Source organism: Gossypium hirsutum, chromosome D11, assembly GCF_007990345.1.
Source record: "Gossypium hirsutum isolate 1008001.06 chromosome D11, Gossypium_hirsutum_v2.1, whole genome shotgun sequence".
Taxonomy (NCBI): domain Eukaryota; kingdom Viridiplantae; phylum Streptophyta; class Magnoliopsida; order Malvales; family Malvaceae; genus Gossypium; species Gossypium hirsutum.
In genome coordinates this window covers 30,906,837-30,922,153 of record NC_053447.1, presented here as the reverse complement: position 1 = coordinate 30,922,153, position 15,317 = coordinate 30,906,837, and the positions used below count along the sequence as shown (strand labels likewise).

Here is a 15,317-nt window from a genome sequence, read left to right as displayed (position 1 = left end):
CATATTTCTTCTGACTGAGTAACATTCCTTGGGATGAACGTTGAACATCAATTCCCAAAAAAAAACTAAGATTTCCCATATCCTTAAGAGCAAATTTTGCATGCAAATGATGAACCACTGCATCTATATCTTGACTACTGCTCCCAGTGAGCACGATGTCATCGACATACACCATAAGAAGCATGTAATTCTCGGTAGACACTCGAATGAACAAAGATGAATCTGCTTTTGATGCATGGAAGCCAAGCTTGGTGACAATGTACTGTTTGAGAGTTTGAAACCACGCCCGAGGAGCTTGACGCAATCCATAGAGTGCCTTATTTAATTTACACACAAGTGACTGACCAGAGGCATCCAAGACTTCAAAACCAGGTGGTTGCTCCATATATATTTCCTCAGTAAGTTCACCATTTAGAAAAGCATTGTTGATATCAACTTGACGCACAACCCACCCCTGCATAACAGCTAACGCAAGAACGATGCGAATAGTAGAGGCTCGAACAACAGGACTAAAGGTGGCATGAAAATCAAGTCCTGCATGCTGAGAAAAACCTTTTGCAACTAATCTTGCTTTGTACCTGTCAATAGAACCATCAGCCTTCTTTTTAATTTTAAACAACCACTTACACCTGATTGCCCTTCTGTTCGCAGGAAGAGAACAAAGTGTCCATGTATTATTATGAACCAAGGCTTGTAACTCACTGTGAACGGCCTTTTTCCAGCATTCAAATGTCATTGCAGCATGATGTCAGAAGGAACATCAGTGGGAGACCTAGACACCTCGCTCAGATAAGCTTTTGGTTTGAAAATGCCAACTTTACTCATTGTGATCATGGAATGAGTATTTGTTGGAACAGATTGAGTGGTTTGTATTTGAACAGGTGGTGAGATTGAAGGAGATATGGATGATGTGGATGGTAGTTGAGCTATCGTAGGAGAAGATGGTTGTGTTGGTATATATAATAAATCTGTAGGTAACATGGGTGAGGTGGATGGTGATTGAACTGGCGTTGAATGGGTAGGCTGTGAACTAGGCATTGTAGTTGTTGGAGTAGATGAAACAGGTGTTGATGAAATATTTGTAGATATGATGTTAGGTGAGGTGTTATGATGAGCTACATGACTAGGCTGTATGACAAGCAATTTTGAATGTACTTGTGAAGTGTGGGGTGTGGACGGTTTGACCATTGAAGTATGGGTTTCATATGGAAAATTAGTCTCACTAAATGTGACATGACGGCTAATATAAATTCTACCAGTAGGGTCTCTACATTTGTAGCCTTTGTACAAGGGAGAATAGCCAAGAAAGACACAAGGAATGGATCGAAACTGTAACTTTGTTTTGTTGAAAAGTCTAAGATTAGGAAAGCATAGACAGCAAAAAATTCGAAGGAAGGAATAATTTGGTTTTGTTTTAAAAAGTTTTTCATATGGGGATATATCACCTAATGGTTGAGAGGGTAATCTGTTAATTAAGAATATTGCACTACAAAATGCTTCATTCCAAAACAACAAGGGCATAGTTGCATGAGCTAGCATAGACAAACCGATTTCAACTACCTGACGATGTTTCCGTTCTATAATCCCATTTTGAGCTGATGTGTATGGGCATGTGAGCCTCTGTAGAATTCCATGTTGACTCAAATAGGATTTCAAGGACTGAAACTCCCCTCCCCCATCAGTTTGCAGAACTTTGAGTTTAGTACCAAGCATCCTCTCAGCTTGAAGGTGAAACTAAGGAAACACAGTAACAACATCAAACTTATTCTTCAAAAAATAGAGCCATGTGTAGCGTGAATAAGCATTAGTGAATGCAACATAGTAGCAAAAACCATTAGATACAACAGGAGCAGGCCCCCAAACATCAGCTACTACTAATTGCAAGGGTGAGGAATACTCAGTGCATGACTTTGAAAATGGAAGCTTGCGTTCTTTACCCAAATGACAAGCAACACAGTCAACAAATTTATTACTGTCTGTAAACTGTATATTACACTGATGAAGAGCTTTTGTAAGTGTTGCTTTACATGGATGGCCTAATCTAGCATGCCAAACACTAATAGGGAGCTTGGTGCTTGCTGTAAGACATTGAGCATTATGAGACAGAGTGCTAGGTGAAGGAGACTTGTTGAGCTGAAGTTTATATAACCCATGATGCACCAACCCTTGAAGAAGCACTTCTCTGGTCCTTAAATCACGCACCCGACACTGAGTAGGAAAGAACTCAAATATTACTTGATTATCTTTAGCAAACTTTGACACAGATAATAGATTTTTAGTAATTCCTAGAACAAGCAGTAAAGATCACATGTACAACGGTCGAGATCTTGTGATTAACGAGGACTGCCCAGTGGCCAAAACAGGTAATGAGACAGAGTGCTAGGTGAAGGAGACTTGTTGAGCTGAAGTTTATATAACCCATGATGCACCAACCCTTGAAGAAGCACTTCTCTGGTCCTTAAATCACGCACCCGACACTGAGTAGGAAAGAACTCAAACATTACTTGATTATCTTTAGCAAACTTTGACACAGATAATAGATTTTTAGTAATTCCTGGAACAAGCAGTAAAGATCGCATGTACAACGGTCGAGATCTTGTGATTAACGAGGACTGCCCAGTGGCCAAAATAGGTAATGTAGAACCATTGCCAACAAAGACCTTACCTGGTCCATTACCTGATCCACCGTCACCAACCAAAGTAGCAAATTGGTGCGATGATGCGTGGCACCAGAATCTGGGTACCATGCATTGTCAGCTACTGTTTCAGGGGTAGCAACATATGCTTGAGGTGGTGTGACTCCAGCAGATGGCATACTGACTTGTTGAGGCATACTAACCTGTTGTGGAGAGCTACCAACAAACGGGTTAGGCCAGACAGGTGAAGGAGAAGGAAAACACCGACCTGAAGAACCCCACTGAGGACTTTGCTGAGGATAGGAAAACCAAGGTGTAGGTGAACTCCAAGGTGTAGATGAACTAGAACCAGCCATGCACATATTTACTTGTGGAGGGGGTCTGTAGTTGCTACTCTTGTATGATGAATCAAAACGATGGTAGCAGCGGTCAACAAGATGACCAGCCTTCCCACAAAGTTGACATTGAATCCTGGAGTTGGACGAACGCCCTCGCCCACGTCCGCGAGTTGATGATGGCTGATAAGTAGGTAGTGAGCCAGGATCACCAGAGGACTCATTCGACACTAAGTTCGCAGAGCTGGAAACTTCAACACTTATGGCCTGCTGACGAGCTTCAGTATCAAGAAGCATAGAGGTTACTCCTTGTACTGTGTAGGGAATCTGACTTGCCGTAATAATAGTGATAACCGATTCATAATCTGGAGGTAAGCCATTGAGTATTGAGTAATATGCTCATGTTCTCCAATAATTTCTCCACAACTAGCGAGATTGTCACAACAGCCCTTAACTTTCATCAAGAACTCCTTCATGCTGAGTTCACCTTTGCGTTGAGAATGCAACGCTCGTCGATATGCCATCAGTTTAGAGGTTGTTTTGCTACCAAACAACGTAACAACCGCATTCCAAATCTTGGCACTAGTATCCATGCCAATGAGATGAGGAAGCACCGTCTGACTAATAGACGAGAGTAACCACGACGCAAGTGCACTATCTTGCTGCTCAAACAATGCAAAATATGGATTTTCATACGAACCACCATTATCATCGACAAGTAACGGAGGTGGAGGATTTTCTTGAGAATCCAAGAAGCACTGTAGCTTATGCGCTTTAACAGCCAAGAGAACTTGCTGGTGCCAGAGTAGATAAGTATTATCATCAAGAAGAACGCTAATACGCTTTGTAGAAAAGAAACGGCTATCAAGAACTCCGTCAGAAGCAATGGAAGCCATATCGCCTTATACAAACTGCACAGCGGAAAGAAAGTTCCAGGCAATCCTTACATCTGATACCATGTAAGACTTTAAGAAGAAAAAAGGAGAAAGAAAAATATTTGATTCATAAAACTTGCTTAATACATGCAGGCCTTCACGTATTTATACATGCATGAGAGCTGAAGCTAACTGACATTCCAGCTAACTTTCTAACTGCTAACAACTTTACGTAACAGACTAACTGCTAATAGACTAACTGCTACTAACAGACTTAGAACAACCATATTAACCCTAACAACCACCTACCTTAGAATTTTTTTTATTTACATCCTTTTTAAAAAAAAGAAAAAAGGAAAGAGGTTTCTACTGTAGCTAAGTATAAACAATTTAGTGAATTAAGAAAATCGCAGGATTAAGATAGTAGAGATAGGTAATTAATATCAACTATAAGTCATCATATTTGATTTTTCTATCTTTTTTTTTTCCTTTAGCATTTTTTTTAAATTATCAATTCACCTCTTTAGGTAAAGCCTAATCCATTGAGGCTTTTCAAGTACAATTATAGGTACAAACACAAAGAATAAATACTATATGTTTAATCAATTAAAGCTATAATCAACTTAATATAAAGCATAAAAAACTAAAAACCAAATATTCAAACTAAAGTTGAGTTAAACTCATAATAATGTGAAAGAGAACTTACATATGGCATTTGTGCATGATAAAATTCAACTTTGAATATTTAAATATGAGGACCTCAACTTTTTGCCAACTATGCCAAGGACTCATTGGCATAACATAAAGAGTTAATATTGAATTATTAACATAAATATAGATTTATACTAGTTTGCATACTCGTGCGATGCACAGGCCAATTGTATGTATTAATTAAAATTCACTTAATTATTTTTATAAATCTATTTAATTTTTATAATGTTTCACTAATAATTTGATTACGAAATCAAATCATGCTAATGTATTAACATGTAATAGGTGACAAGTATCTTAAAATTGGTTTAGAACTAATTGTTACTAAAATTATTCCAAAGTTCTATGTTATTATATATTATATTATATTATATTATATTATATCTTATATATAATAACCCCTTTATTTCTTATCCACTGAATTCGATAAAAAATAAATGTTATATTTATATTTGATTCTTAAATAAATTTAATTAAATTATTATATAATATTATTAATAATCAGGCATATAATATGATAATTAAATTAAATTAAAATATTATATAATGTAATTAAATTAAGTTAATAATAGGTCCACAATTATAGGTTAGTCATTAAGGAAATATTTTAAAACACTCAAAAAATCATCTCAAAACTCAATTTTCATATATATACTCTTGTACCTTCTTTTATATAATATTATATACATGTACTAATTATGAAAATTTGAAAACTGAACATATATATTTTTCAATTTTAAGGATTAATTAATTATAACACATTTTTAGCATTTAATTGTACAAATATTATGTGAAAATAAATGTTCAAGGATTTGTTTAATAACTCATATAATTAATTACTTATGTAAATGATAAATTTATATAATTAATTTTTTTGAATCAATTAAGTAATATTTATTGATAAATACATTAGATTTAGCCATGAATAACTGAATTAATTATTTTATTTATATATGAAATGAATAATATATTAGTTCATTAATTAATTTATACCAACTTATATAGAAAATAAATATTTTAGTATTGACTTTTAATTTTTATCAATACAGAATATTACAATTTGGTAGGCTAATGTTTTGAGGGTTTACGTGGCCAATGTGAATTTTCAATTCTTAATATTTGAGAATTTAAATGGTAATTAAACCGTGGTTATAATGTTATTGATATTTTAATTGAGTAATGAATAATGCATAAAAAAATACATCTCGTAAGCATTTTGTAGTGTTGAGAAATGTTAATTGGTGAATGTAAAGCTTTTTTTTGTCTAATTCCAATTCTCCTGTGAGATCACTTTCTTTTACATGTGTGAAATTTGGCTGTAAACAAATTATGAAAAAGCTTTTATCAAAATATCTAACCAAGGAAGAAGATACTAATATAGCAAAATAAAATGAAATGAGCGGAAGCATAAGATAATAAACTGCGTGCACAATCTATTGTTTTATTGCATGAGCAGATGAAAAGAATGTTCAAACGTGAGAACCAGCTATCCAAAATGCTTCTAAAATTTTACATGGGATGATGATGAAGTGAATCACACAGCATTAGCAAAACAAGCATCTTTACTTTTTATAATGTCACCTACCATGCATTTCAGTCATGCTTGTCACGCCAATCGCCCTGCTTTTCTTTTTTTAATCAACTCGACGAAGTGGATTTATTTATCTTACCTACTTCTTGATCTTCGTATTGTTCAGCATCATGCACCTCCATCTGCCAAAACTTTAGTCGAACTCTGTCTCTGTAATTTATTCCTGTAAAGCCCAAGAAATTGTGGTATAATTGCAATACAAAACATCATCTTGTCTTAACCAATTTGCAGATTGTTATTAAATAAAAAAAATCATCATGCTCGGTTTCTTGACAGCTTTACTAAGTTACAATTGACACTGAGTGCTCCAAATCTCCCAGTGTTAGAAGATGTTCACCAAGGGGCAATATCCTTTTTCCATGTTTGTCCACAATGCTAAGGTGGTCACAAGGAATTACTATAATGCTTGTTTCTGTTGATCCGTATGAACTAGTATGTACACGATCAAATGCGATTAATTGCTTCTCTGGAGTTCCCTCGAAAATTTTTGGTGCTCTAGAGAACAACATGACAACATGGCTTCCGTCCCTATCTCCGACATTTGCTACAGAAATATGCACATAGAAGCTCAATGAATCACATGATGTCAGCTCATCGACATGTATATAATCAAGTTCTCCCTGGTGCAGTATCTTCTCAGTCAAACTGCCTGTAAAAGACCCCGATAAACTTAATGTTCTTGGAGCTGACAAGAGTTTGTAGGTGAATTTGGTATAGCTTAAGCCTTGGCCAAAGCCATACACTCTATTTCCGGTATAAAACCGGTAAGTTCTCCCAGGATAACCTCGAAAAGGGTTGGCACGCATGTTCATATCATTCATTGCAATCTTTGTAAATGATTCAGGATACCAAGTCATTGGAAGTCTTCCACCTGTATTCAAATGTCCAAACATCATGTTAAATCATAGAAACTAAGCAAGCATAGAGATCAAGTGTTGAATGCTACAGAGAAAAAAAAGCCAGTTGGTGTCACAATTAGATTAATTAACCTTTTTGTAGCATTTGAAATGGCTTTGATTATTAGTTCTTTCATGAAGACATAGCTCACATGGCAACTGGTATATCTAGATGCTCGATTTGTGCAACCAAAAGCCATAAGTAATGAACTTCAAATTTCATGCAGTGTTTAGATGCCTGCTAATATATGATAGTTTTGTAGCTACCAACCTGGATTAAAATCACCAAAGATGACCTCTGCAAGTGCCTTTCCACCAGCTTCCCCAGGGTATCCAACCCAGAGAATACTTGCAATATTCTGGTCTCCTTCAGCGAACGATACATCAAGGGGTCCTCCACCAGTAAGAACAAGAATTATCGGTCTTTTACTTACTGCAGCAACAGAAGACACTAAGGCCATCTGTTTACCAGGCAAGAGGAGACTAGCTCGGTCATGATCTTCAGTTTCTTGGGACAAATCCAGCCCAGCAACTACAACCACAAAATCAGCTTTCTTTGCAGTAAGAATTGCATCATTAAACCCAGCATCAGAATCACAAGGCACATCTGAGCAACCAGATGCATAAGATGCCTTCTCTACATAGCCTAGCAGTCCCTCATAAAAGCTCTTTGGGTCACATGGAAAACCTGTCATATGAAGAATAGCAAACAAGCATATTATACAAATTCAATATCAGGCAATTTCTACAAAATGAAGAAACCCAGTGACAGATTGAGGTTAGCAAAACTTCAGTCAGCATCTGGGTGGTTCACATTCAATATGACTCAATACAGATATTACAAGACAAACATGGTAAGGCCCAAAGCTGTCTTGGGTAACTTGCCATATTAGGATGCTTCGTGTAGAAGAAGACTATGCAAGCTGATATAATTTATAAACCCCCAACAATTACACATTATTGCAAGAACCATACCAGTGTAGCCACCACCCATATTACTTATGTTGTTAGCCATTGGACCAATGATAGCTATGGAAGAAACAACATTTCTATCCAGAGGCAGGAACTTCTTCTCATTCTTCAGAAGAACAATTCCCTGCCTTGCTGCTTCAAGTGCCAGCATCTTGTGCTCTATGGTACAAATGTTTTGAGGTCCCAACTCTCCAAACTGCCCCTTTCTGGGGTCTCCATCAAACAGCCCAAGACGGAGTTGGACCGAGAAAAGGTTCAGAAGAGCTCTATCGATGTCTTTGTCTTGCAACTTCCCTTCCTCAATTGTAATCCGAGTATGTCGAACGAGATATGATCCACAGTTAATATCCATTCCTACAGACAACCATCTTAATCTTTAAAAATGAACATTTGCATGGCAGATCTAGTGAGAAGTCCTTAATCAATTTAGATGTAAAAGATATGATTAAAAAAACCTGCTTTAAGAACTAGAGCAACAGCATCATCGGCTTTGCTTGTGTAATTCTGGTATTCTTGAACTGTTGCCACAGCATCACAATCTGAGGTGATGTATCTGATTTATGCCACAGAAAAACCAATCAAAGTTGAATTTCAAAATTTGCATCCATCAATGTATAAGCAACTCCTAAGTTTTTTTACCCTTTGAAACCCCATTCATTTCGAGCTTTTTGTAAAAGATCTCCTTGCGCACAAGCTGGCACCCCATTAACTGCATTGTAGGAACACATCAAGCAACTTGCCTTTCCTTGTTGGATACAACTACGAAATGGTGGTTCATATGTATCCTCCATATCTTGCTTTGTGACCTTCAATACAGATAAAGCATGTATTTGTTAGCAGACTTCCTAATTGACTTCAAAAGGAGGCTTACCACAAGTCACACCAAACTATTGGTTTAGAACCATAAATAAATATATAAATTAATTTAAAAAATGCCAAATTTGATTTAAATTGACAAACAGTCGGACTGCAAAATTTCTTATCAGCACTAAATATGCATGAATAAGAAACTTATTTACACAGATAAAAAAATGAACTGAAATGGCCTAATACAGAGTTACACACTGAAGAAAAAGACGATTCAAATGTGAAATGTGGTCAGAAACATGAAAACACCACAAGGACAATATGTAAAAAGGAAGACTTTACCACGGCATTGAAGGAGTATCGGCTGAAATTCTTCCACTTCTCCAAGTCATAAGCAATGAAATGCTTGCAACAAGCAGAATTCATAAGTCTATCACCACTCTCATCATCATTATATCCTCCAAGTGCCCTCTTTCTCTCAAACCTATCTATGAGTTCTCCACTACCCCTCCAGGACCCACCCTGGAAGCCCTTTACAAATTGGATAGCATAAGCTGAAACAACCATGGGATCCTCGCCAGGAGTCTCCTGCCCTCTTCCCCATCTGGGATCCCTAAAAATATTAATATTTGGTGCCCAAAAAGTCAAACCAGCTTGTCCAACATTATACATGGCTTTAGCCTCAATACCTATGGCCAACCCAATCTTGAACCAAAGGGTTCTATTGAAAGAAGCAGCAGTGACAAGAACCTGGGGGAAACTGGTTGCTGCTTTAACATAACCATTAAAGTTAACTCCAGGGCCATTACTGGCAACCCCATGAAGTGACTCTGACCACCATTCGTAAGGAGGAATTCCAAGTCTTGGGATCCCTGAAGCATTGTTGGAGAGTTGATGGATCTTTTCTTCAAGGGTGAGCAGAGAAATGAGAGATTGAGCTCTGTCTGTGATAGACAGGGAAGTGTTGCAGAAGGGGTAAGAGTTAAAGTGGGGAGGCTGGCATGGGAATTGTGGGTTTGGGTCTGATGATGAGATTGAAATCAGTAAAGCTAAAAGTTGTAAGATGAAGAACAGGGATTTTAGTTGCAGAGACATGATGAGATGATGGAGGGTGCCGCTTTGGTAGTCACCTTATTACTGATCGGTAGGTTTAAGCAGACCATGATTAGGAATTGAAGCCATTATCAGATAGATTTGGAGAAAGATTGAATAGGAAATGATGAAATTATTAGATTATGCATTTATTTAAGAGAATCCAACTTGCAATTGTTTAGATTTATTTCCTATATAAGAAGCATTCCCAAGTTAAACCCCGGATTAATCCTTTGGTGAAGATGAACTTCTGTTAACCTATGAACCCAAAATCATATTAAGCTAATTGAGCCTTGAAAGCCCACTATTTCATAGCACCAATCAAGTTTATAAACCTCCTTCAAACATGGGTTTTGAAATCTACATACAAATTTCAGCCAGCCCGATTAGAAAAGTTAAATTTAGAAGTACTACTTTTCCTTATTTAAAATTTTCGTCTAATCATTAATACCATTAATACGTTTTGCCAAATTTTACCGACTTAAGATACTGATTAGACCGCTTTCCTATAATGTGTATATACTGTGATAAATATTAAATATACTAAATTGATAAAGTTTAACAAAAAAAAATATAAATCTGAATACTTATTGAATTAAAATTTTAAATTTAAAAAAAAAAAGTAAGAATGTTTAACTTCTAACTTTTTAAAATACTGAATTTTCAAAAGTACAAAAAAGTTTACTGCAGCATATTCTGATTTTTCTAATTCAGTTTGAAAAGTATGATAACTGAACTTGGAAGAGTTTCAAATTCATTTAAGGTGTGTTTGGTTGAGTAAAAAAATAAAAAAATGAGATAGAGGTGTTCATGGGTTGGGTCTAAACATGATTTTAATATATTTTATATTTGTTTAAGCTTGGTCTGACCTGAAATTTAAGCTTAAAATTTTGTCTAAATCCGTTCATATTTACAAAAGATTAACTTAAGCCTATTTTAGGCTCGCCCATATCATTTTTTAATTTTTTTAAAAATATATTGTTTTATTTTAATATTTAATAATTTTATATTTAATATTTAATAATTTTATACATTTTTTATTTATTGAAATTTTTTATATAGTCATCTTACCATTTTTTTAATGTTTACATTAGAGTAGTATTATATATTTAGTATAGGTTTGTTGTTTTAATGTGTTTTAAATTACATAGTATATAAAAATAACACAATATAAAGTATTATAAACTTAAAACAGGTCAGGCTCAGGCTTTGAATGTTCAAGCCCAATCCTGACCCATATTTTAAACGGGTTAATTTTTTTTACCCAAACCTATTTTTGGGCTTGATATTTTTGCCCGAATTTCAAGTGGACCTCTAGATCGAGACAGATAGCTCAACCCATGAACATGTCTAGAATGAGAGGATTGAATGAAAAAAGTGGAAAAAAATAAATTTTAAATGTGTTTAGTAGGAAAAAATTAAGAGGAAAGAAAATAGGATGGATAATACTTCCATCGTGATGCATAAAAATCAATTATGGAGAGAAAATAAAAGAGAAATGTATGGTAGTTTAAAATTATTCATTTTCGAATATATTATTCTTTATTCTTTTCATTTTTCAATTCTTCCTCTTCAATAACCTTGGAAATTAATTTTATAAGACGAAACTGGAATCGTTGGTAATATTATAAGTTAAGGTTGTTATCAATAACGGTTACTTAGAGGGCCTTCCGCTTTGATAGAATCGTTTATACATTATTTAACTGTTTCAGGAACCGAATGGATGAGGTTTTCTTTATTTAGTTTACATCAATTGGATCTGGGAAATCTCTTCTTCTTCTTCTTCTTTTAATCTTTTTCAAGTTTTATGTGTATCCAGCGTTGAATTCTTTTAGCACTAAAAGCACAAAACAGTAAAATAAAATTGATATCCTAATAACAATTGGAAAATAAAGAAGCCATATCGCAGGTGTCTCCAACGTATTATTTTTGGAAAACAACCTTTATAATTAATTTAACTTACTATTCAACCAGATCCAGACTTAAAAATAAACTTATAGGATCAGATATGCCAAAAATGAGTTTTTCCATTTTAGTCCTCCTATAAATAGATAAACTATAAATTAATATATAGTGAAATTGTAATTTGACCCCTCAAAATGAAAACGTTTTAATTCAATCCTTTTATAAATAAAAAAATTTATAAATTAATATACACTAAAATTTCACTTTAGTTCTAAAAAAAAAAAATCTGTTTAGTCTTTCAGAAATATATAAATGCAACAATTAAAGAGCTTATCTTTTGATTCCCTCAGTTATTTCAAAAGGAATCAATTCATTAGCCAGCCCATAATATATCATTTTCATTCTAGTACTTACCTTAAGTATAATAGCAATAAGGAAAGCATATATTATATAGCAACAAGTATCCATTCATAAAAAGCATTTTCCAGTTAACAAAGCAGGTAAACAATCCTTATATCATATTTGTATACCTGTTGTTTATAGTATCTAAATTAAATTAGCTTTTTTTATTAAATACATTAATTTAGTTCATTGTTATACTCCCACTCACGTTAGGATATGTGGCAAGTTAAAAAGATACTTGAGCAGTAAGCTTGCCACTAGCGAGCTGAGAGGTCGCTTGTAAGCTTACCCTTTCGAGATGACCACCCAGGCAACGGATGGTCGAATTTTCATTGATAACATGAAGTTGTTAGTCACCAAACATCACGTGGGTTCAACTGTTTTATCCCATCAAGTCAGAATGAATGATAGGATCTGTCTTGTTACAGACATCCTCATCCCATCGAAGACATCCCCCCACACGCTCCGTAATGATGGCTAAATGGCTAGTCCAACACATTAACGTAATCTTGCACGGTACCTTCACTTATAAATACTTCTAGGAACAATGAAGAAATTATCGACTTTGGAAGAAGACCAAGTCTATATTCTGTCAACATACCTTCCAAGTCCCAACCTTAGCACTCTCTTCACGTTCATTCTCCATAATCTTCAGCTCTCTGCCTTGACTAGGTAAATCGGCCTCCATAGCAATCACCAATACCTCCTTTGTACTTCCTCCATGTTGGACATTGTAGCAAAACCCATATATTATTTAAAAAAAATTAAATTGTAATAGAGTTAACATTTATTGTTTAAAAAATTACATGAATTTTTTTAATAGTATTAAGATTAATTTGATTCGATTTCTATAATAGAAAGACTTGCCATGTAGTTTCACTTGTTTATATCTATATAAATATTTATATAAATTTGGTACATTGGTAGTGAACTATTTGAACTTCACTAGTTATGTTGCTACATGTTCCATTTTTTTTTTGGCGTTTACTAGGTTCATTTTACGGTCCATGTCAGGGATTCATACACTACACCAAATGAGGCTTTTAGCGGCACCTTTTGTGGCGTTTTGACGACAAACGCCGCTAATAATCTTTCATTAGCGGCGCAAAAAATAAAACGCCGCTAAATATCAGGCATTAGTGGCGCTTCTTGCAAAACGCCGTAAAAGAACATCATTAGCGGCATTTACCATCACGCGCTGCAAGATCTGAAGATCAAAACGCATCGTTTTGGTCTTGATGTATACTAGAATTAGTGGCATTTATGGAAAAACGCCGCTAAAGGAAGTATTAGCGGCGCATTGCCGAAAGCGCCGCAAAAATCTTAACGAAAACGCATTGTTTTATCTCACTGTATATTAACGTTAGTGGCGTTTACGAAAACTCGCTGCTAAAGGAAGTATTAGCGGCGCTTACCAAAAGCGCCGCAACATATGTTAACCAAAACGCAGAGTTTGGTCTAGAGGTATGTTAGAATTTATGGCGCTTATGGAAAAACGCCGCAAACTATCCTAACCAAAGTGCACCGTTTTGGTCTTGGTGTATGTTACAGTTAGTGGCGTTTAAGGGAAAACGCCGCTAAAGCATAATATTAGCGGCGTTTAGTGGGAAGCGCCGCAAAATATCTTAACCAAAACGTAGAGTTTGGTCTTGAGGTATACTAGAATTAGTGGCGCAAAGGGAACATGCCGCTAAGGCATACTATTAGCGGCATTTTCAGAGAAGCGCCGCAACATTTGGTAACCAAAACGCAACGTTTTGTCTTGATGTATACAGTTATTAGTGGCGTATATCAAAAAACGCAGCTAAATCATAGTATTAGCGGCGCTTGGCAAAAAGCGCCGCAAAATATGTTCACCAAAACGCAGAGTTTTTTCATGAGGTATATTAGACTTAGTGGCGCTTATGGGGGAACGCCGCTAAAGCATATTTTTGCGGCGCTTTTTGAGAAGCGCCGCAAAATATATTAACAAAAATGCAGAGTTTTGGTCTTAACCATGCATTATATAATATAGGTTATTATATATGTTTAGTTTATCGTATTTGGTCTATGGTTTATGGTTTAAAGGTTGGGGTTTAAGGTTTAAGGTTATGTGTTAAGGGTTTATGATTTTAAGGTTTATGGTTTACAATTTAGATTAACTAGTGTTTTCTAATTTATATATTAATTAATTTCTTATATAATTGTAAAAGAGATAATATTAATTTGGATCTTTAAAATTGTGTGAAGAATTGGTTATTCAAAATCGATATAAGCTATATCCAGAAGGATATCCCCATCTTATCCCATCTCGGTTCAGTATTTTTAGTGCTCTGTTCAGTATAATATATATATGATTATTAATTTAAGATTTTAGCTAGGTCATATTTAGGGCCGGGTTACTATTTTAAGGTTATTGTAATTGATCAGGAGTACTGTATATATATGATGTAAGAGTTGATCAGATTTAATGTTTAGGGGTCAAGAGCTGGGTTAGACGTTTTAGGTTAGGAGTTAGGGATTTATGGTTTAGCCAGGGATTTAGGCGGGTCGGGTTAGGGTATTAGGTTTAGATCTTACATATGTAAATGGAATAACAAAGCTTGGTGGACACTTGTATGAATTTAGGGTTACGGTTATAGGGTTAGGGGTTAGAAGTTAACAGTTAGAGACTTAGGGTTTAGATCTTATTTAGTTTTTTTAATTTATATTTTAAATATGTTCTTACATTTTTTAACATAAATAAAAATTATTAACCAACCAAATCTGAAATAATTAATAAAACACCACATTAAAGCACGATAAAACAATAATTCTTAGAGAAATAGCAAAAAAAATCAATTGGCTATAGAATAAGAATCAGATTAATTAATTGTATTTAAACTTACATATGTTAATGGGATAGCAATGCTTGGTGGACACTTGTATGGATTTAGGGTTTGGGATTTAAGGTTTAGGGATTTTGGGGTCAGATCAGGGTTTTAGGTTTAGAGTAATTAGTATTTTTAAAATATATTTTAAAAATTTAATCTAAACCAATTGATGTATTTAATTAATATTAGTTTAAATAGAATTAATAAATAAGTTAAAAAAAGCATTGATATATATATGGGTGG

General features: G+C 34.9%; 2 protein-coding genes across 2 annotated transcripts; both read right to left on the bottom strand.

The window, feature by feature from the left end:
• Nucleotides 1–732: 732 nt before the first annotated feature.
• LOC107892626 (uncharacterized) lies at nt 733–3,268 on the bottom strand. The gene is made up of 5 exons (XM_016817691.2): nt 2,666–3,268; nt 2,339–2,612; nt 1,843–2,285; nt 1,561–1,734; nt 733–1,128 (listed from the first exon to the last, which is right to left on the bottom strand). The coding sequence occupies exons 1-5, from the start codon at nt 3,266–3,268 to the stop codon at nt 733–735; spliced, it is 1,890 nt and encodes a 629-aa protein (XP_016673180.2).
• A 2,714-nt stretch (nt 3,269–5,982) lies between these two features.
• Nucleotides 5,983–10,213, bottom strand: LOC107891840 (probable beta-D-xylosidase 6). Its single transcript, XM_016816761.2, has 6 exons — nt 9,166–10,213; nt 8,656–8,822; nt 8,472–8,569; nt 8,020–8,370; nt 7,316–7,732; nt 5,983–7,019 (listed from the first exon to the last, which is right to left on the bottom strand). The coding sequence occupies exons 1-6, from the start codon at nt 9,916–9,918 to the stop codon at nt 6,430–6,432; spliced, it is 2,376 nt and encodes a 791-aa protein (XP_016672250.2). The 5' UTR covers nt 9,919–10,213; the 3' UTR covers nt 5,983–6,429.
• Nucleotides 10,214–15,317: the final 5,104 nt, after the last annotated feature.